The following is a 23,574-nucleotide window of genomic DNA, read 5'->3' on the forward strand; positions in this document are numbered from 1 at the left end:
GACCCGCTCTAGTGTCAAAATTCTTCAACCGAGTCAGTTTAGTACACCAGTGGATAAGACCATAATATCTTTATGGTTTAATCAAAGCAAACCTTGTGATGTTGAAAATTTTCCAATGTTGTTTGTTTGGAACGCCAAACAATATCGTTGTTGCAGGAAATGGAAATTTAAAACTATTTTACTGATTTACTGTTTAATACTAATGTTTTTCATTATTTTAGGTTTGTGATTAGCATTCACCAGAGGGATTGGATCTTGTTATTTCTCGAGATGAATCATATTGTTAACTAAACTCCGTGAATAAGTGTTACAAACAAAACAACGAAACCGAAGAAACTGAATAATTTTGTTCTTGATTTCTCTGTAACACAGGCATTTGAACGAATTTGTGCATTTGGAGAGTTTAGAGGATAATTTCGATCGATAAAACAGCTCAAATCATGGCTGCAGCGGTTCCTGACCTTTTATTAAATAATAACTGGTGTGAACTGTGAAGGAAATTAAGCAATTTTACCTTTTACCATAATGTGTTCTGTTTTCGACGTCCAACACTTGGACTATCCTTCACAAATTCTGGACCTGTGATTAAAACAAGCTAATTCCTTAGCCAGCCCGTCAATCAGGAATGTTTTAAGTCATAAAAGAGCATGTATTTTACTGTTTTTGAACTTACAATTTACAAATTATTCACAGACCATCAGAAGATCAATATCTGGTTTTAGTTCACTTTTCTGCACGAAAGTTTTACGGAAGATATCAAAAATCTAACGAGCGAGCCCGCCAGGGTTACGCTATGTTTGCTGGCTGTGTTTGTCAGAATATTCCACCCACAAAATGCTATTCTTTAAAAAATCTTTATCTCTCTTTGAATGGCTTAGAAACGCTTTCCATTGTGCTCAATTGTGATTGACTGATGCCTAAAATAAAAAAGAATGAAGTTATGTGAAAATTTAGACAGATAAGCAGAATAAAAGAACCGCAGCTGCAAAACAAATCCTGTGAAAATTATCGACATTTCAATCAACAATCTAAAATCGTTGCCTACTAAGACTAAACTATAAAATTGGCAGACAAGAAATGTCAAAGTCAAATCACCCCCCTTTGTTTTATAGCTAGCGTAAAAAGCTGGATTCATCGATTTTAAATCGACCTATGATACAATAGATCGAGAACAGCTATGGCAGATAATGCACGAATACGGTTTCCCGGGCAAACTGATAAGATTGATCAAGGCGACGATAGAGCGAGTGATGTGCATAGTACGAGTATCAGGGAAACTTTCGAGTGCCTTCGAATCTCGCAGAGAGTTACGGCAAGGTAATGGCCTAACAGTGAACAATAAACGTTCAACATTGCGTTAGAGGGTATGGTAAGAAGAGCAGGGATAGACACGAGTGGCACGATCTGCAGAAAGTCCGTTCAGTTACTTGATTTCGCCGACGACATTGATATTGTTGCACGCAACTTTGAGACGATGGCGGATACGTACATCCGACTAAAGGCTGAAGCTAGGCGAATCGGACTGAACATCAATGTGTCAAAGGCGAAGTACATGATAGCGAGGGGCTCAAGAGAAGACACGGCACGCCCTCCACCTCGAGTTTATATTGACAGTGATGAAATCGAGGTTGTCGAAGAATTCGTGTACTTGGGCTCACTGGTGACCGCCGACAACGACACCAGCAGAGAAATCCAGAGACGCATCGTTGCTGGAAACTTTGGACTCCGCAGAACGCTCCGATCGAGCAAAGTTCGCCATCGCACGAAGTTAAGGTGAAGATGAATCGAAGCCAAACTTCAAATTTTCAAGAGCACGGATCTGAAGAACCAAACATCCGTTTAAGCTGAAAACTTAATCGATTGGTCACTAGCTGGTGGTGACCAATCGATTAGGTTTTCAGCTCAAACGGATGTTTGGTTCTCCAGATCCGTGCTCTTGAATATTTGAACTTTGGCTTCGATTCATCTTCACCTTAACCATCTACAAGACGCTAATTAGACCGGTACTCCTCTATGGGCACGAAACATGGACCCTACGTGCAGAGGATCAACGCGCCCTTGGTGTTTCGAACGGAAGGTGTTGCGGACCATCTACGGCGGAGTGCCGATGGAAGACGGAACGTGGAGAAGGCGAATAAACCATGAATTGCACCAGCTGCTGGGAGAACCAACCATCGGCCACCTCGCAAAAATTGGGAGGCTGCGGTGGGCCGGGCATGTCGCCAGAATGTCGGATAACAACCCGGTGAAAATGGTTCCTGAAAACAATCCGACCGGCACAAGACGACGTGGTGCGCAGCGAACAAGATGGGTCGATCAAGTTGAGGACGTTCTGCGGACCCTTTTTTTTCACAACAAGTCAAGCGAACCGGCGCAGTTATAGAAGACATACGAATGAAAACCACAGAGCCAAATCTCAATCGGCGCCCAGGCAGCCGTGGATGGTGAATGTTTCTAACTTTTGCTAGAAGTGCGAGAAATCTATAAAAAAAACCCAGGCCTTAGCCTGACTGGTAAGGTAAGATTATAAGCAACTAGCACAAAAAGTACTTGACGACTAGGTTGATATGTTGGAGCCATGACTGCAGAAGCGACTCTCCAGTGTAAAATTCTGGATGAAATCACCCATACACCAAAGGTCTCGGCTGCCCTCAAAGAGCAGTGTGACATCGACGTAGCCAGCAACCCAGTCAACTAAAATGTACGTATAACGAAATCACCTGGATGCTTTGTATGTGCAACATTTCACTTATAAGATGTCGCGAAAAGGCCTTCTACGTACAAAAATGGAGGCGATATGCGTGCATATATTATGTGATGAATAATAACATACAATGCGAGTGTATAAATATTCCACCGAACTAACCTGTGATCTTATGCGACTTAACTTATGATAACAAATGTCGATTTGACAGCTGCTACGGATTGATTCGACTTGCTTTGTACGAGTGTACGGGACGAAACAAAATGTCCAAATAAACTCAGAAAAGAAGTGTTTTATGCGAGGAAGCTCATCAATCTGACGAGTTTCTCAACGGTGTTTTGCGAGTTTGATGTAATTAATATGAATAAACGAGTTGTAACATGAACTTTCATGCGATTTCTGGTTGTCTGGGAAGGCCACCTATGAAAGGGCTCGCAGGGCATCCAGGTGGCAGCGATTAGACTGCCGGTTGCAGAGGCCAACAAAGCAAATAACTTAGGCATACTCAAGGTGGGCTGGTCAGTTTACTGGCTGAGCATTCAACAGCCTCTTGAAGTTTGCTTCAAGTGCTTCGAGAGGGGCCATAAGTTGTGGAAATGCGACAGAAGTAAGCTGTGTAGAAAATTCGGCACCGAAGGCCATAGGGCAAGCGGACCCAACGGGTGAACCCTAATGTCCGGGCACAAGCGGAGCATCAAAACAGCCAAAACGAAAGTAACATAGTTGAAGCCACTATGATGCAGCCCAATAGCTGCTTTGGCAGCCAGTCTCGGAAACGGAGATCGACTTGGTGTTACTATTGGACCCATACCGCATACCAACCAACAACGGAAATAGGATAACGGATAGGTCTCAACTCTCAACAGTTAGCAGATTTAGGGACGACAGGACGATACCCAATCTAAGATGTAGTCTGAATCCCAAACGACGGTTTTATGATACAAAAATCAACGGCGTGTTCTATTGCAGTTGCTACGCGCCACCAAGGGTGTCGATTAAGGAATTTTCCCAAATTGTCGACATGATGATAGCCGAATTAGCTAATCGGCAGCCACTAGTAAAATCTGGTAACTTTGATGCATGGGCAGTGAAGTGGGGTAGCCCAGAATCTATGAATGGAGAGTTGCGCAAAGAGTGAAACCAAATCTACCTATCGAACTGTCAAACCGTCTACCTATCGAGCAGACCAGCAAAACAGATAGGGGCTGTTTTCGAAGACGAAGAAGAACAACCATTCAAAGAAGTCTCTTCGCGCAACTCTCCATTCATAGACTCTGGGGTAGCCGTTGCACCGACCAAAGAGACCAATTATTGTTGGAATCCCTGGTCGCATTAAATGTACACTCAGAAACACGGGTAGTACCAGAACGACTAAATTTTAGTAATTTATGACTATTTTCTATCTGCTTCTCTTTCATTCTGCAGGGAATTTTATTCCAATTTGCCAATTCACCTGGGTTGAAGCATCGCTAAGCTTCAACCCAGTCGAAATGACAGTTAGTGTGAAAGTTCCCAGCAGAATGAAAGAGAGGCAGATAGAAAATAGTCATTAATGCATAAACTTTAGTAATTCTATGACTATTTTTATTTCTGAGTGTAGAGTTGGCAATTGTGGGTACAGTGAGTACCTTCCGATTATCAACGTGACGTTTTGTAGTCCTAACCTTTTAGGTACCATGAACTGACGCGTTAATGACGGTCATACTCATAGCGATTATCAATCGATTCGCCATAGTATAATACGAGGCGGGCGGAAGGCAGCGCGATGTATCGCGACTCCAGTTGGAAGCCGGAATCGTCGACACGCGACGATCCATTTTTCTCAAAATCTATGCATTGAACCTAACGTCGGGCATAGTGCGCAGGACAGCGGATTTGGTGGACTACCCAGCGCACCTTGCCCGACGTAGCTCCGACGCGTAGATTTGGAGAAAATCCGTTTTTCGCGTGTCGAAAATTCCGGTTTTCAACTGTGTGAATAATAGTTCGCCCAAGCCCGAGGTTGGAAAACAGCGCGCTTCGACAACGAAGTATTCACTGAAGTGCATTTATCATTTTGCATTCTTTTATGCAAAAAACATTCTTTTATCAAGTAATTTCCATCGAGTGTTACGTCCAAACTGGAACAGAGCTTAATCAGAAGCGAAATATTCTATGAGCGTTCCATGATGAATAACTGCGAACTTTTTTTTGCCAATTTACTGTTTTCAAACATGTATATCGCAGCAAGCTCAAAGATACTCTATATTCTGAGATAGAGAGACCCGTCACGAGTTTTATTTAGTAATGCTCTCTAATGTCACAACAATTTTTGAAATTCTTAGCTTGGAAACTGAACGAACACTACGCTTGTTTGGAATCTACCAACATTTTTTGCTATGAGCTCGGTGGTGTTGATCTCGGTAAAAGCTTAAAAAATGCCGATATTTATTTTAAGTTAATCATTATGCCAAACGACCATTATGCCAAACGACTTTATGCCAAACGACCTTATGCCAAACGGGGTACAATCGTACGATGACGTATTGAGGCTGCCCCTTCCGACGGGTATTAAGATTGTTGGCTTCGCCGACGACATCACAACAGTGGTCTATGGCGAATTGATGGAGGAAGTAGAGTTGACACTGGAAACTCGGTACGTGGAACTGCAAATCTCTCAACTTCTTTGGAAGTACTCGCATACTCTCCGATGTACTGAAGACCCGCGGTTTCGACATCGTAGCGCTGCAGGAGGTGTGCTGGACAGGAGCATTGGTGCGAACGTTTAGAGGTAATCATACCATCTACCAGAGCTGCGGCAACACACGCGAGCTGGGAACAGCTTTCATAGTGATGGGTGATATGCAAAGGCGCGTGATCGGGTGGTGGCCGATCAATGAACGAATGTGCAAGTTAAGAATCAAAGGCCGATTCTTTAACTTCAGCATAATCAACGTGCATAGTCCACACTCCGGAAGCACTGATGATGACAAGGACGCATTTTACGCGCAGCTCGAACGTGAGTACGACCGCTGCCCAAGACACGACGTCAAGATCATCATAGGAGATTTGAACGCTCAGGTTGGCCAGGAGGAGGAGTTCAGACCGACGATTGGAAAGTTCAGCGCCCACCGGCTGACGAACGAGAACGGCCTATGACTGATAGATTTTGCCGCCTCCAAGAACATGGCCATTCGTAGCACCTATTTCCAGCACAGCCTCCCGTATCGGTACACCTGGAAATCACCTCAGCAGACAGAATCGCAAATCGACCACGTTTTGATCGATGGACGGCACTTCTCCGACATAACCGACGTCAGAACCTATCGTGGCGCCAACATTGACTCCGACCACTACCTGGTGATGGTGAAACTGCGCCCAAAACTATCCGTCATCAACAATGTACGGTACCGACGCCCGCCCCGGTACAATCTCGAGCGGCTGAAACAACTGGATGTCGCCAATGCGTACGCGCAGCATCTTGAGGCAGCGTTGCCGGATGAGGGCGAGCTCGATAGGGCCCCTCTTGAGGACTGCTGGAGGACAGTAAAAGCAGCCATTAACGACGCTGCCGAAAGCGTTGTCGGATATGTGGAACGGAGCTCAAGAAACGATTGGTTCGACGAGGAGTGCCAGGAGGTTTTAGAGGAGAAGAATGCAGCGCGGGCTGCAATGCTGCAGCATGGTACGCGGCAAAACGTGGAACGATACAGACTGAAGCGGAAACAGCAAACCCGCCTATTCCGGGACAAAAAGCGCCGCCTGGAAGAGGTGGAATGCCAAGAGATGGAGTTGCTGTACCGTTCTCAAGAAACGCGGAAGTTCTATCAGAAGCTCAACACATCCCGCAAAGGCTTCGTGCCGCGAGCTGAGATGTGCCGGGATAAGGATGGGAGCATCTTGACGGACGGACGCGAGGTGATCGAAAGGTGGAAGCAGCACTACGATGAACACCTGAATGGCGCAGAGAACACAGGCACAGAAAGTCAGGACAGCGAAGGCGATGGCTACGTCAGCACAGCGGACAGCGGAAATCAACCAGCTCCCACGATGGGGGAAGTTAAGGATGCCATTCAACAGCTCGAGAACAACAAAGCCGCTGGCAAGGATGGTATCGGAGCCGAACTCATCAAGATGGGCCCGGACAGGTTGGCCGCTTGTCTGCATCGGCTGATTATCAGAATCTGGGAATCGGAACAGCTACCGTAGGAGTGGAAGCAAGGCGTTATATGCCCTATCTACAAAAAGGGCGACAAACTGGAGTGTGAAAATTATCGTGCAATCACCATCCTAAACGCCGCCTATAAAGTGCTATCCCAGATTCTCTTCCGTCGTCTATCACCTATAGCAAACGAGTTCGTGGGAAGTTATCAAGCAGGTTTCATCGACGGCCGCTCGACAACGGACCAGATCTTTTCCATGCGGCAAATCCTCCAGAAATGCCGTGAATACCAGGTCCCTACGCACCATTTGTTCATCGATTTCAAGGCGGCATACGATAGTATCGACCGCATAGAGCTATGGAAAATCATGGACGAGAACAGCTTTCCCGGGAAGCTCACAAGATTGATCAGAGCAACGATGGACGGTGTGCAAAACTGCGTGAAGATCTCGGGCGAACACTCCAGTTCGTTCGAGTCTCGGCGGGGACTACGACAGGGCGACGGACTTTCGTGCCTGTTGTTCAATATTGCGCTTGAAGGTGTCATGCGGAGAGCCGGACTTAACAGTCGAGGCACGAGATTTTCACGAGATCCGGACAATTTGTTTGCTTCGCGGACGACATGGATATTATTGGGAGAAAATTTGAAACGGTGGCAGATTTGTTCACCCGCCTGAAACGCGAAGCAACAAGAGTCGGGCTAATGGTGAATGCGTCGAAAACAAAGTACATGCTGGTTGGCGGAACTGAGCGCGACAGGGCTCGCCTAGGAAGCAGTGTTACGATAGACGGGGATACCTTCGAGGTGGTGGACGAGTTCGTCTACCTCGGATCCTTGTTGACGGCTAACAACAATGTTAGTCGGGAAATACGAAGGCGCATCATCAGCGGAAGTCGTGCCTACTATGGGCTCCAGAAGAAACTGCGGTCAAGAAAGATTCACCCCCGCATCAAATGCACGATGTACAAAACGCTCATAAGACCGGTAGTCCTCTATGGGCATGAGGCGTGGACTATGCTCGAGGAGGACTTGCAAGCTCTTGGGGTTTTCGAACGCCGAGTGCTAAGGACGATCTTCGGCGGCGTGCAGGAGAACGGCGTGTGGCGGCGAAGGATGAACCACGAGCTCGCTCAACTCTACGGCGAACCCAGTATCGTGAAGGTAGCTAAAGCTGGAAGGATACGCTGGGCAGGGCATGTTGCAAGAATGCCGGACAACAACCCTGTAAAGATGGTGTTCGCCACGAATCCGGTCGGAACAAGAAGGCGTGGGGCGCAGCGAGCTAGGTGGATTGACCAGGTACACCAGGACCTGGAGAGCGTGGGTCACAGTCGAGGATGGAGAGAAGCGGCCATGAACCGAGGGAATTGGCGAAATATTGTTGGCGAGGCTTTATCAAGATAATTGATGTAAAGCCAAATAAGTAAGTAAGTAAGAAGTAAGTAGAGTTGACACAGCGCACTCTATCTCCATAGTTCAGGAATGGATAAGGTCTTGGAAACTGGGACTGACCCACCACAAGACTGAGGTGGTGGAGGTCAACAACCGCAAATCTGAGCAAATGGCGCTCATCACGGTGGGTGATTGCACCATAGAGTCCAAGCAACTCCTTAGCAATCTTTTAACGCTTTCGAGGATGATGTTCAACGATTCTGCTGTGATTTCTAGCAAACACAAGCTCCTGGTAGGCGTGGCGCTTTCTATACTGAGAGATGAAGGACAAATATCCCCAAAAGCGCTTACAACAAGCAGAAACCTAGAGTGATTTGAAAGCACGTATAGAGAATTAGCCCTGCCGAGGCTGGTCCCCTGTGCCATTGTTTAAGTCGGAGGAAGCAGTATGTCGAGGCTAATTCTACTACATGTGTCAAAGTGCACTCGCCCTCCTCGAAGTAATACCGTAATCTGTGCATTGTATACACTTACAGAGGGCTGGTTTTAGTGTGTCTTCGGTGGTGAGGAATCCCCATACTCCCTGAGTTATCTTCCAATCAGACCCCTAATTGCAGGTTCCCTCCTTGTAAAAAGGCAATTGGTAAATCCGTAACATATGGCATTTTGGGTAATTCGTTTTAAACCGGTGCTTTACGACAACAATCATAGTGTGTTCACTTTAACATTCACTGAAATGGAACTTCTGTAGACGCATGATAGCTCACCACCTGAAAAAGGGAAAGCATCTTCCAGCTGTCGCGCGGTTTTCCACCGTCAGAACCATCACGCTTATGTAGTGTACGACAAGCGAGGTTTTCCACCGCTGTTGTGCAAAATACAGCAGCGTGACCACTCAAGTGTTAATAGGCTGACCATACGTACCGTATTTAACGGGACTGTACCGTTTTTACTACTGGAACGAGCTGTCCCGTCGTATTATTCAAAATGTTCAAATTGTCCCGTATTTTTAGAAATTGATAATTGGGACAGCATATTAAACAACAATTGAATAAAATTCAGCAATCTAGCAAACAGCGCTTAATTATTTTTGAAAATATTATATCTCAATCATCTGTTTTCTAGTAGTTATTAGTTTCTCATTCAGAATTAAACTTGATGTTTAGAAAGCATATGCTTGTGATTAATATTTTTGGGTTTGTGCTCTAATTTTCGACTGTTTTTCTAAAATTTGGGCCATTATTATTATTTCAGAGGGTGGTGATTGAAACAAAACCTCTCACGACGAGGACCTGGGATCGAATACCAAAACCAAACACTAGCCCAGGGTTATGAAATGCCTGTTGATGATTATGAAATAAATTTCACAATCTCAATAAAAATACAAAAAAATATCATATGAGACCAAAAAAATATTTTCCTAAAAATTTTGATTAAAATTTCGTATGGAATCGCAATGTTTCCCGAACTCGAACCTAAAATTAAGGCTGATTTACTTGAACTTAACAATTTCTTTTCCATGATCTGCCGATTTCCGACGAACACTAGCTGAATCGAATTAGTACGATTTACTCAATAGATATTGGAATGTATTTATATTTATATCATTTGTCTCACTAGACATAAAAAAGTTACCCAACGAAAAAAAATATTGATAAAAAAGCAACTAACTATTGATTTTCAATGACATTTCAAAAAATGATTTTGAATAATGACGCCGTTTTGACAGCTAAAATGTCGATAAAAGCTGTGGGAAAGAAAATGTTAAGAAGACCAATTTTGGAGATAAGGATAACAATCGAACCTATTTACAATCTCCTTTCAAATTTTCTTTGACGAAACTTAGAATGAAACTAAACAAACACTTTTTTTTAATGCTCGTCGATATTATCGACCAAAATTGGAGACCATCGATATCGACGTGTGTTATAAACATATTTAAAATACATAATCCCAAGAAAAAAATTATTGAGAAAAAAGTTACCTACAATTTACTATTGCTATATATTAGTTCACTTTTCAAATCTATCTTCTAAAACCTATAGATCTTGTCATAGATACACTATCTAACCATCATTTTGAATTATTGCTGTTTGCGTTTGACGTGCAAACCTTGGCTAACTTGGCTTCAAATGCGGTAACACAAAGCAATCAAAGGATACTTAGCAACCAGGATCCAAATCACCGCCAACCTAGCAAAGAAAATCAAACTTTGACTTCGCCTTCCTTGTGGAAAATCTTACCGCGTTTAGTGTTTCCGCATTTGATATTTGCGTTTCAAACGCACACAGCAATATATTAAAGGACGATTTCACTATTGATATCGATTAGATTTACGTTTGAAAAGAGTGGATTTTTTCAAAGAATTATAACAATTTACGTATGGTATGGTCGTTATTATTAAAACATTTCCATCTTACTTACCTAAGAGGAAAATTCCCCTTAAAATCGCATTGAATGTTATAAATAATTTTCTTGGAAATGAAATTTCTTAAGAACGCTATTTCTCAGAAATCATCATATAAATTTCTAGCTTCCGAACTATTTTCAAGTGAAACATAAGAAAATGTAGTCTTAATATTATTTTTATTTTTCATGGGCATTATGTCCCTAATGGCACAGAGCATGCACAGTTATTAACTTAAACCTTGTCATTTTTGTATTTGTTACCATTTTTGCATTCGTATATCGTGTGACAGGTACAAAGATACTATGCCCTCGGCAGTCAAAGAAAACTCCATTACGATAAGATCTTGGATCGACAGGGAATCGAATCCAGACAATCTCAGCATGGCTTTACTTTGCAGCCGTGAACATTAACACTAGGCTAAGGAAGGTCCCTATGTACATAGTCTATGAGAGCATTATTTATGTTTTTGTAAGAATGTCCCGTATTTGTTCCTCATTTGTCCCGTTTTTATCTGGTTAGCTTATGGTCAGCCTAAGTGTTAAAGATCACTGAGGGAATTCGATTTGATTTTGCTGTTTAAAAAGCAAGCTGCATGTTTTTTTAGTTTTGCTGCATTACGCACATGAAACTGGATACTTACCCATATTCGCCAGTCCACTGGAGTTATAAAGCGTTCCGAGATGGGGTCCTGATAGCGACAGAAAAGTGTGCAGTCTCGACAGTAGCGGTCGCATCTGTTGCCTTGCCAAAGCTGATCGAACGATGATTGTTCCAAGCGAATGGGCAACGAACGAAATTCTCGTTGGGTTCAGTTGGTATGTTTCGATGTGGTACAGTACTTCGGCTACCAAGCGATCGGTCATTGTTTCAAAATCGGAAAACGTATCGCCCTGGTTGCGCTCCGACATTAAAAACTCCAGATGAGCTCCGGGTAGGCCCAGCTCCAGATAAGTTCGCACTAGCCTTAGATCCGCTGAATTCCCATCAAGTCCGTGGACACATATCACCAGGTGCAACCCGTTTGTAGAGAATGGCCGAAATTCGTCGCTGATATGGAAATACGGCATCTCGGATGCTAGTTTCTGATAGTCCGAATAGATTGATCCAGAGTAGCTTATTTGTTTGCGGAACTCTTCTCGACATTTTTCGAATTCGAGAAGTTGCATGGGTGGATCAACCCGTTTTTTGGTCTCGTCTTCCTCCGGCTTTTGTTGAACCCTTTCTAGATTTCGCATTGATGATTTTCGTTCAGGAGGAATTGGATTTTCTTGAGGATGTTTCATGATACCGTTTTGCTGCGGTATGCTACTGTTGATGGTGGCATTGGGATTGTTCAGAGTTTCTGCACATTTGGCCATTGCGGCCAATTCGCTGGAACTTTGTGATTTAAGTACAGGACGTGGAGCTTTTACTACCTCATAGATGTGGTAAAGTGGGTTGTCGATGGCTTGCACTTCGTATTTTTTGATATAAAGATGCTGATTTATAGGTGGCTGGATCGGTTTGCTGTACTGTGGTTGTTGAATGACTTGTTGGACCGGAACAATTTGATACTGTTGAGCTGGTGGAATGATTTGCTGTTGTTGGACAATCATTGAAGGCAGAGCTTGAGTCTGGGGAACTAGAATAGATGAAGGCTGTTGTGGCTGTGGTTGCACTGGTGGATGTGATTGCAGCGTTTGATGGGGTGTCGGAGGTTGAGGTGCAGCATTTGGTGGAGGATTCTTTTTAGATAAAGTAGGCACCTCTTTCTGAACATCCTCTATCAAAGATGGAGGGTCTCTGAACTCATCTGGCGGAGGTGGAGCCAAATCACGGAACTGTTGAGGAGGAAGTAATCGAAGATCATCGAATACGTAGTCAGAGATATTGGCCAAATCGAAGTCAGATTTAGATTTCTCTTTTTTGGTACTTCTTTTCTGGTGGCGCCCCTCCATTGTAGAATGTTGAGTATTTCGTCTTCCGTCATTACCCTTTTGTATCGAACGTGGCTCATTCCATTCCTTTTCTAGATTGTTCCAGTTTTCGATTTGTACAGAGCTTTTTATGTTATCAGTGTTGGATTTTGATTTCATTGAACTTTGATTGCTTCGAACGAGAAATTCACTGATGTTCGATTGATTACTGTTCTTCCTTTCCACCAACCGAGGCTGCTCATTCAAAAGTTTCAGTAGCTTTTTTCTCAACTGTTCGCCATTCACAATTTTTTGGTCATTCCTGAGTGTATCCGGACTGGATGGACCTGTGCTTCTTCTACTGGATACCCACCCGGATTGCTCGCTCAACGAAGAAGTTGATTCACTACTCGAATGCCTCCGCCTTAAACGTAATGGTGGCTTTGGAGAGTTGCTAAAGGCTGGCGGAGGTGCGAGGTTTGGTAAACTTTCACTGAAACCAGCGGTGCCACCAGCTTGTTCAAGTTCTAAATTTTCCAATTTGAAGGGAACGCTGGCCGACGAAAGAAGTCGTCTTTGTTTGCTGCGAGTTTTAGGAGTGATTGCAGGACTGTTCGAACTGCTTGATTCGTTGGTTCCGTTTGCTCCTTTACTGTTTCGTCGTTGATTGTTGACCATCTGTTTGAAATCGGAAACTCTTATCCGAGCAAACTCCACAGGTCGATGTGGTAATGTATTACTATTTATGTTGGGAGTACCGTTTTGCATTCTCAACATTTGGGATGAGTTGCTACGGGGAATCGTGTTCGAATCGGTTGTGGTGTTGAGTGATCCAGTAGATTGTTGCTTTTTACTACGGATCGGTGGATACGAATTTCTTGGTGGAATTGAAAGACCCATGCTTGCGTTTTTCGGTAGAGAGTTGTAATAGCAAGACTGCAGCTGATGCGCTTGCTGGCCGTTTGATTCATGCTTCATTGGTGTTTGATTGTGGTGCTTTACTTCATGGATGTAGTCTGTTCTGGGCACGGCATAGCCGTTAATCTGTTTGGGCATCCTGTTCAAAGTTTGTACATTGGTTGATGGGTGGTGTGTTACGTCCTTTACTTCGTATATGCTGGTGCTGTTGGAACTATTTGAATTGGTTGTTTTACGAGGATCTCCTGGATTCTTGTATTTTTCTCTGAATTCGTTTATGTTCTTTAGAAGGTCTTCAGCTTGAACGGGGTTCTTCTTAGGCTTTGATGGGATTGCCTGTATAATAGCATTACCTGGTTGATGGTATATGATTTGTTTTTGATTAAAATTATCGTAATTGACATTATGGACGTGTTGTCGGGGAAGTGATGAAGTGTTGTTCTGGATTTCGAGCTGATCCAACGATTTACTATGTCGCGTAGGAAGAGTGCCACCCGTAATAGTCGTTCCTGGGGCGTATACTGCTTTAAACTGATCCCATTGACATTCAGGCTCTAAAAGCGTAGAAACTGAATGCCTAGAAAGAGTTTTAGAACAAATTCCATTCTGTGACGCCGCTGCTGCTGGGGTTATCGTCAAACTTGCTTGCAGAATATCACCTCCTAATGCGTACCGTGTTGTCATTAGTCCCATGTAATTATTACAAATTTTTGGGATTGGCTCAATGTAGCATGATGCAATTCCACAGGAACATTCCTTGTTGTTAATAATGGGTGCAATTTTGTTTGGATGATGGTGGTTTTTCATCTTTCCTAATGTTCCACTGTGACCGTTTAAATGGGGTTCGCTACCGGATCGTCGCTTGCTATAGTCCTTCGAATCCGTATAACGGTCTTCAAAGATCAATGGCAGCGAATTGGCGTCTCCGTCTAATGCAGTGCAATGTACCGGTAAGGGAGGCAGTGATGAAAGATATCTGGATCTCCGTGCCATTTCACATATGGTTACATAGTTTTGGTAGTTGGAATCGTAGCATCCACTAGCAGCGTGTCTCGGATTTTCAATAACGAAAAAACCTTCAGCAAAACGACGAACGCGCAGTGTGTGATGCTTCTTAGCCAATAGGCTATGTACCGAGGGTTGGTTGGCTGCCGAAAGTACTCGCCTCCAATAAAGTATGCATTCTGCACACAGTTGAGCTATATCGGAATTGGCTCGTGCGGCTAGATCGTCTTCGGTATCCATCAGCTGAAAAAAGGGAAATAAATAAAGAAAACTGTTTGCTTACTAGTTTTATAAAAGTGTTTATGGTTGTTCAGATTTCTTGTTGTCTCAAGTTTTGTATACGACTTATATTACAAGCTATGGTGGTTTTAATTATTGTTCCTAAATCTTATTACCTTAAATTCTTAATAGTTCTTAAGTATGAATCAATCATTTTACATTACAAGTCTTCCTACTTGTAATGTAAAAGAATTGACTAATACTTTTCAAGGTCGACAATTAAGAATTTAAGGTAAAACAGAATGTTCAATATTTTCACTACCTAACAAAATAAAGCATAGCCCAGTTGGTAGTGTAACGGTCGTGTTAATACCACTGGTAGCTTATTTGTGGCACTGACTTATCTTTCTTTCTGACTCATCTTGCTCCTTCCTACGTTCTGTTTCTGATTTTGTTCGGGTTGAACCAGTGCGACCAGTTGTTCAATCTTCTATAATAAACCCATGCCATTTGTATTTAACAAGAAATATTGAAACAAATTTCAGGAGAAATCTTTGTAGGAATCCTTAGATTTTTCTCGAGAAATCCCTGCAAGAGTTCGTGGAAGAAACTCTGATAGATACTTAGAAAAAATTCTCAGATGAATATCTGAAGGTATCCATGGAATATTTCTGGTAGAATTCGAGATGGACTGCTAAAGCACTGCAAAAATCTTCTAGAAGAGTTTCTCTAATTGTTAACTTTTTTTTCCAATCTAGAAATTCAAAAAATACCAATAATTTAAAGTTGTCTTCCAAATGCATTTGCAAATTCTGCTATGTCTACCAAATCACTTTCGTTTTTCCAAATGTCTTCCACACTACTTAAATTTCTTCCAATGGAAGGCATGTCTTTCAAACTGGCATCCCTGCTTCCTAGCTATCCTAGCACTTGAAGTCGGGAAAAACTTATTTCATGTATTGAAAACAGCTGCAGCTTCTGATTGAGTCATTTTTCCCATTTTTCCACTTCGACCTCCTCATCATTTAGGACAATATTTATCTATGGAATTTTCTACAAGGTTTTTATTCAAAAAAATCCAAAAAAAAAATCAAATTTTTTCAGGAAAAATTAAGAAATTTCATAAAACAGTCCTGAACTTCTCCAGGAATTTATTTAATGTTATATGACTTAAAGTCATTGACTTTGGATTTTAGTTTATGGCTTCTTCCAGAATTCAACAATTTATTGGAAATCCTTGGCGAATTTTCCAGTTATGCTTCTCTGGATTTTCCATAAAATTCTTCAGTTTATCTTCCACAGACTTCAGTAACATTTTCTACAACATTTTGTTCTAGGTTTCTTCAAGTTGTCTAGGAGTATCCCAGGTATTATTTCAAAGATTCCTCCAGAGTTTCCTTCAGAGTTTGCTTGATGAAATTGTTTTGAAATTCTCCCAGAAACTTTCCCTGGATCGAGGCTTAAAAACAAAGCCATGCTGAAGGTGTCTGGGTTCGATTGCCGGTCGGTCCAGGATCTTTTCGCAATGGAAATTTTCCTTTATTTCTCTGGCATAGAGTATCATCTTCCGAGTATCGAATACTAAAATAGCAGCTTAGGCAAAGAAAGCTTTTTTGTTTTTTTTTTGTTTTTTACAAGGGGGAAATCTGCAAACAGATCCCCTGAGAAGATAACTCAGGGAATGCGGGGATGACGCACCAACGACGACCCGCTAAAACCAGCCTATGCACTGTGCTTGAGCAATTCATTTAGAATTGCTCAAGTGGTGAACAGTGCATCGACATGACCCTTGGACTCAGACCCTCATCTCCCCGGAACCACCTTACGGTATTTCTTCGGGAAGGGACCAGTGCATATAGCACAACACGTGTAGCAGAAGTAGCCTAGGCAAACTGCTTCTCCTAGCCGACTTAAACAATGTTACAAGGGACCAGCCTCGGCAGGGCTAATCCTCTGCAGCCAACTCTTGGTCGGCGCGCCATAGACGCTGCAATTCTAACATAATGTGAGTGACAGCCGTAGTTACTGCATTCCAGCACTCGGCATCCGCACACATTCTCTCTATAATATTGTCGGGGGACGTGTCCCCTCCGCATGTAGTGAGCATGCGACCTCTCACAACAATGAAACGGGGGCAATCGAACACGACATGCTCCGCTGTTTCCTCTACACCAGCACAATTGGGGCACGCAGGAGATTCTGAGTGCCCGAACCTATGCAGGTACTGTCTATAGCAACCATGTCCTGACAGAAACTGCGTCAGGTGGAAGTTCACTTCCCCATGGCTTCTACCATACCAATCTGACACATTTGGTATTAGCCGATGGGTCCATCTACCCTTAGTGGAGTTATCCCATTCCTGCTGCCAGCTTCTGAGCGTTTCCTCTTTACACGTGTCGCGGACTCCTCTGGTACCCCTTTGGTTGAAGCATTGAGCATCTTCCTTGATGATGAGCCCGATGGGCCCCGGCTATGATGCACACGGCCTCTTTAGATACCGTCCGGTATGCACTTGCTACTCTTAAGCACATTATCCTGTACGTGCTTTCCAACCGCTTTAGGTTTCTTCTCGTTATAAGCGCTTTTGACCAGATTGGTCCTCCATACCTTAGTATGGATAGCGCCACGCTTGCCAGCAGCTTGCGTTTGCTGGCAATTACAGCAGAGCTGTTAGACATCATCCTCGAAAGCGCCGCTATAGCCGTAGATGCCCTTTTACAGGCATATTCAACGTGGCTAGCGAAGCTCAGCTTGTCATCAATCATTACCCCAAGATGCCTAAGGGATCGTTTGGACTCTATGGTGCAATCACCTACCGAGATAAGCGCCCGTTGCTCGGACTTGCGGTTGTTGACCACCACCACCTCAGTCTTGTGACGGGCCAGTCCTAGTTTCCTAGACTTCATCCATTCCTCAACCAGGGAAATAGAGTGCGCTGCTGTCAACTCTACTTCCTCCATCGATTCACCATAGACCACTAGGGTGATATCGTCGGCGAAGCCAACAATCTTAACACCCGTCGGAAGGGGCAGCCTCAGTACGTCATCGTACATCGCATTCCATAACAGCGGGCCCAGGATTGAACCTTGAGGTACTCCCGCGGTAATTCGAACGCTTTTCTGCCCCTCCTCTGTGTCATACAGTAGAATCCTACCATCAAAATAGCTTTCTAGAAGCTTACACAACTGCACCGGTACCTTGAGGCGGTGAAGCGCGTGTGCTATTGCTTCCCAGCTTGCGCTGTTGAACGCATTCTTCACATCCAGAGTGACAACCGCGCAGTAACGGATGCCGCTCCTTTTATGCTCGATTGCCACCTCAGCTGTTTGAACGACCGACTGGATGGCGTCCAGAGTAGATTTACCTTTTCTGAATCCAAACTGGTTGTTGGACAGGCCGTCCGCACTCTCCGTATACGGTACTAGTCTGTTGAGAATCAACCTCTCCAATAACTTGCCCGTCGTATCTAGTAGACAGATAGGTCTATACGCCGACGGGTAACCTGGTGGTTTCCCCGCCTTTGGTAGTAGCACCAATTTCTGTCGCTTCCATACATCCGGGAAGATTCCTTGATCAATGCAGGCAAAGAAAGCTATCAGTGAATAACTGTGGAAGTGCTCATAGAAAACTAAGCTAAGATGCAGACACTGTCCAAGTGGGGACGATATGTCAGGAAAAAATAAGGAGAAGAAGAAGAAGTGCTATAGTGCTGACATGCATATTCAGCTTCAAAGTAGTGCTATAAGCCTAAGAGCAGTGTTGTAAAAATGTCTATATCTCAAGCTTGAGATTTTTCACGCATGAGTCGTAGCTCACGCAACTCAACTCGATTATATTTCCACAGTTTTCCACGCAAACCGCAATTTAATTGTGTACTGTTGTGTATAGGACATAATCTCTTGTTTAGAAAGAATTCACTGGGCTTATAAACGACCCCTTAATTTTAGTCTGTTTGGCTGTGATGCGGAGCATGCAATTTTATCTTTTCAACTAATAATTATATGAATATCAGAAAACCATCAAACTCACCTTTGCCGAATCGGCCAACTTTTTCAGTCTTTGTTCGGTGTCCAGGTTGGACAAGGGTGTCGAACCCGTCAGCGCTGCCCATTGATGCGGCAGTACGGTGCAAAATTCCTGTAACGATAGCCTCAGCGATTCCAGTGCTCCCAGCAGCAAGGCACAGATTTCCTTATGGACATTTCGAGCGTGCAACAGGCGACCAGCTGATCCACCGCCGCACTTGGCACCTCCTCCAACTTGCGGTCCGAAGAAGATGGCCTCCAGAGGCCCGGGGGAGTTTCCACCCCGGCAGTTCAACTTCGACCCACCGATCCAGGGTTTTGCCGTCTTTGGGGCACTGGTTGCCATGGCAGAAGGGATGGAAAGAAATAGAACAGTAATTAATACTTCAGCAGTCCTTCCAAAGCTCATTCAGGCGAATGAAATCGTGTTGCAGAAATGAATTGAACGGAAAAAAGGATTGTTTTCTTCTGACCGAGAAACTTGTGGGGGTTGGAACTGGTCGATAGAACATAAGAGGTAAAGAAAAATAACAACATATGAAACGTGTTCCACATATGGATTATCTTATTGTGAGTTTGCAGCATGCAGGAGCTTCACCATCGAAAGCAGAGAGAAAAAGTTGTTTAGCAAAGAGTAATCAACAGTCACTTTATTGACACGTAGTGACAATTATCAGTTTGTTTTTATAGTTTTGCAATCAAGCAAGAATCACCATTAGAAGAGAGTCCAGTTGAAACAAAGGAGATTTTAATTATCTACTAGGCAGCTACGAAAATGTGCACATATTTTTTCAGGTGATAAACATCCTATAGAGCAATAATTTTTTACAATCAGAAGTGGTAACGGAAGTCAGAAAAGTTAAATCATTTTCAATTGGTCTTACCAACTTTGTACACAGTGCATAATGGATTTCCTTTTGGAATTTAACGTTTCAGAAATGATGTTTGATGGAGTGAAGAACCCGGATGAGCAATGATACAAAAATGTATTAAATGAGAAATAAACAAACATTAATTTTAAAGCCAGCATCTAATATATTAAAGCACAAAACATATGGACGAATAAGAACTCAAAATAATAAATGAGCATTGCTTGGTACGCAATTTTTTTGGTGGATGTTCTACGATCCTAGGATGGATATTAGATTTGCTTTTCAGTCTTGACAATATTATTTTATTTTGTGCGAAGATTGTGGATCTTTTCCAGGGACTCGAAAGTTGCAGTTCTTTTGTCCAAGTACCGTAAAATGAGGTGAAGTTGATCACTTTCGAGCGATTCAGTTCTGTTATTCCTAGTAGAATCCATGCATTATTATCCATATATTTTTAAAACATGTACTGGTTAGATATCTATCGAATCATACAAACAAAATTTCTACGAAATGTTCATTTAACTACAAAAATATATTTTAAAAATCAAAAAGTGGAGTTTTTGATTCCGGGGTGAAGTTGATTAATTATTGCGATAAGTTTCCTAAAATAAAGAGATATGATATTCACTAAATTTGGGGTCGCTGAATCTGGATCAACTCTCAAAAATCTTACAACTCAATGACATATCGGTCAATTTTAAATTTGAATGTTGTAAATTACAAAACACACCATATTAAACGCCTAAATGTATGCAATTTTCTTTGAAATTAGCAACTCGCGCGCAAAAAAATACATTTTTTACTCAGAAAATGATTGTTTATTCACAATGCAAACTCAAAACTGGATTCACAGAACATATCTGGAATGTATGAAACAGTTTTTTTAAATGATGTCTTTATATTGCCTTGTCAACAGTTGATTGTTTGGAGAAGAACCCTTCAACAGTTCATCAAGCATTTCATAAAAAAATATGTTTTTCCATGGTATAATTATCTTGAATGTCATACCGAACATAGGAACATCAAGAGCAGCCATCAGGTAATACGACGTCAAAGAAATTGTGCTAATTGAATTCGAATCATAGCTCTCTTGATAGTTTATACATGTGGGTACGTGAATGATCAACTTCTCCCCACTGATCAACTACACCCCGAATTACTAAATTTCGATGCTCAAATAATGATTCGATTTTTTCCACTGAAAAAAAAAACTATCAAAATTGGCTTTGATTGTTGAGGAAAATTCGATCCACCACACAAATACCTGTTCCACCGAACCACGCAGGACAAAATATAATTGAGTCCCCCAAATGGGCCAGAACTTCGATCACATTGAAATAGCAGTTTTAAATTTTGTCAAGACTGGAAAGTCTTGAAACTACAGTCGAAATATCAACGATATGATGTAATGCCTTCATAGCTACATCAGTAGGTTTGTGGTGAAAGGCTTCAATTTTGATTTCGAAAAATTGATGAACTCTCAGTAGATATTTAAGACCTAATTCCTTAAAACCTAGTCATTTCATCAACTCTCAAGGTATTCATAAGAAAATTGGTATAATTCATACGAAATAAGGTTTTCAGGCTGCTTTCAATGGATTTGAGAACATATGGTTGATAGAACAAACAGCAATATTTAAATGAAGGTATACTCGGATCATTTTGATGAAAAGTTTAGCTTGACAGCAGCCTGGCTGCTTGTTGACATCCTGTTCGCAACCCCCAGCCCAATACAATAGTTCAAAAACGTGAAACTCATCAAGCAGCCTTTCTTGGGTGCGTGAATTCTTTAAAGCATTAATGTCATTGAAGGCACCAAATTTGGGAAAAATACAGTGTTAAATAAAACATTTTTCTACTGTAATTTTGGGTTACCCTTAGCAACGGGTGTTTTGCTATTTTCAAGGCTTTTTGCCTACAGCGGCGATGGGCGTGAGTTTCACTGGCTTTGCTGATTGTGAATTGCTTGGCTGGGCTACTGCACAGGAATTTCGAGATTTTTCCCAACCCTGCCAGCAACTCCTATCCCTACCTCCTCGCGGTACTGGCCGGGATATGAGTAACCTTAGGAAAGATCGGGTAACCAACCCCGGTGGGAACTCTGGTCATATGCTGACAGGGAAAGGGGGGTTTGCTTTTGCTCTTGCTTCTGCAAATCTGGAGCGTCTGTAGTCCATGTTAGGAGCGGCTCACAACAGCGTCTGTTGCCCATGTCAGGAGCAACTGATCATAGTCCGAGTGTCAGAGAAGGACTCTAAACTAAACTGCGCACTATGTTCCTCCGAACATTTAGGAGGAATGGTCCTCCGGAAATCTAGGCGGTTGGTGTCAGGCCCTACAAGCCAGTCGTTAAACATCAAGCAACGAATAATCAACGAGAAAATACGAACCGGGACAATCGGCGAAGACCACTGCGACGTAAAGGGACTAGCGATTGGAAGCTCGGTACGTGGAACTGCAAATCTGTCAACTTCATCGGGAGCACACGCGTACTCGCCGACGTGCTGAAAGACCGCGGATTTGGAATCGTAGCGTTGCAGGAAGTGTGTTGGAAGGTATCAATGGTGCGAACGTTTAGAGGTAACCATACCATCTACCAGAGCTGCGGCAACACACACGAGCTGGGAACAGCTTGTATAGTGATGGGTGATATGCAGAGGCGCGTGATCGGGTGAGGGCCGATCAAAGAGAGAATGTGCAAGTTGAGGTTCAAAGGCCGGTTCTTCAACTTAAGCATAATAAACGTGCACAGCCCTCACTCCGGAAGCACTTGTGATGATAAAGACGCTTTTTACACGCAGCTCGAACGCGAGTACGACAGCTGCCCAAGCCACGACGTCAAAATCATCATATGAGATCTAAACGCTCAGGTTGGCCAGAAGGAGGAATTCAGACCGACTTTTGGAAAGTTCAGCGCCCACCGGCTGACGAACGAAAACGGCCTACGACTAATTGATTTCATCGCCTCCAAGAATAGGCCTATTCACATGACGTTTCAAATCAGCTGATCGGGAAGCACTTTGACAGTTCTTCTATGAAAATGACAGGCCCGTGTTAGCACCGGTCCTCCACCGATGTAAACAAATGCATAGACGGATCTGTCACATGAAAAGGCCTATATGGCCATTCGTAGCACCTACTTCCAGCACAGCCTTCCATACCGATACACCTGGAGATCACCCCAGCAGACAAAATCATAAATGGACCACGTTCTGATTGATGGATGGCACTTCTCCGACATTATCGACGTCAGGACCTATCGTGGCGCTAACATGGACTCTGACCACTATCTGGTGATGGTTAAACTGTGCCCAAAACTCTCCGTCATTAACAAAATACGGTACCGACGGCCGCCCCGGTATGATCTAGAGCGGCTTAAGCAACCGGATGTCGCAGCACTTCGAGGCGTGCAGCACTTCGAGGCTGGGAAGAGGGTGAGCTTGATGAAGCCCCTCTTGAGGACTGTTGGAGAACAGTAAAAGCAGCCATCAACAATGCAGCTGAGAGCAACGTCGGGACGTAGGACGGAGTCGACGGAATGATTGGTTCGACGAGGAATGTAGGCAGATTATGGAGGAGAAGAATGCAGCGCGGGTGGTCATGCTGCAGCAAGGGGCCCTTCAGAACGTGGAACGTTATAGACGGAAACGGTAACAGCAGACCCGCCTGTTTCGGGAGAAAAAACCCCGCCTGGAGGAGACGGAGTGCGAGGAGATGGAACAGCTGTGCCGGTCTCAAGAAAAGCGTAAGTTCTATCAGAAGCTCAACGCATCCCGCAACGGCTTCGTGCCGTGAGCCGAGATGTGCAGGAATAAGGATGGGATCATTTTGACGGACGAGCGTGAGATGATCGAAAGGTAGAAACAGCACTTCGATGAACACCTGAATGGCGCTGAGAGCACAGCCAATGAAAGACGGGACAACGGAGGAAATGCCTTCTTCAGTACTGCGGGCGATGGAAACCAACCAGCCCCCACTTTGAGGGAGGTTAA

The 23,574-nt window shown here is 43.4% G+C and overlaps 1 protein-coding gene across 1 annotated transcript in view; it reads right to left on the reverse strand.

Annotated features, from left to right (window-relative positions):
• Positions 1 to 23,574, reverse strand: part of LOC5575064 — a 172,638-nt gene that overhangs the window by 10,232 nt on the left and 138,832 nt on the right. Inside the window, exons 5-6 of the mRNA XM_021843159.1 lie at positions 18,715 to 19,045; positions 11,289 to 14,709 (exon numbers count right to left, since the gene is read on the reverse strand). Coding sequence (XP_021698851.1) covers positions 11,289 to 14,709; positions 18,715 to 19,045 — 3,752 coding nt within the window. The remainder of the gene's footprint in view (positions 1 to 11,288; positions 14,710 to 18,714; positions 19,046 to 23,574) is intronic.

The sequence above is a fragment of the Aedes aegypti genome, chromosome 2, assembly GCF_002204515.2.
Source record: "Aedes aegypti strain LVP_AGWG chromosome 2, AaegL5.0 Primary Assembly, whole genome shotgun sequence".
NCBI classification, from domain to species: domain Eukaryota; kingdom Metazoa; phylum Arthropoda; class Insecta; order Diptera; family Culicidae; genus Aedes; species Aedes aegypti.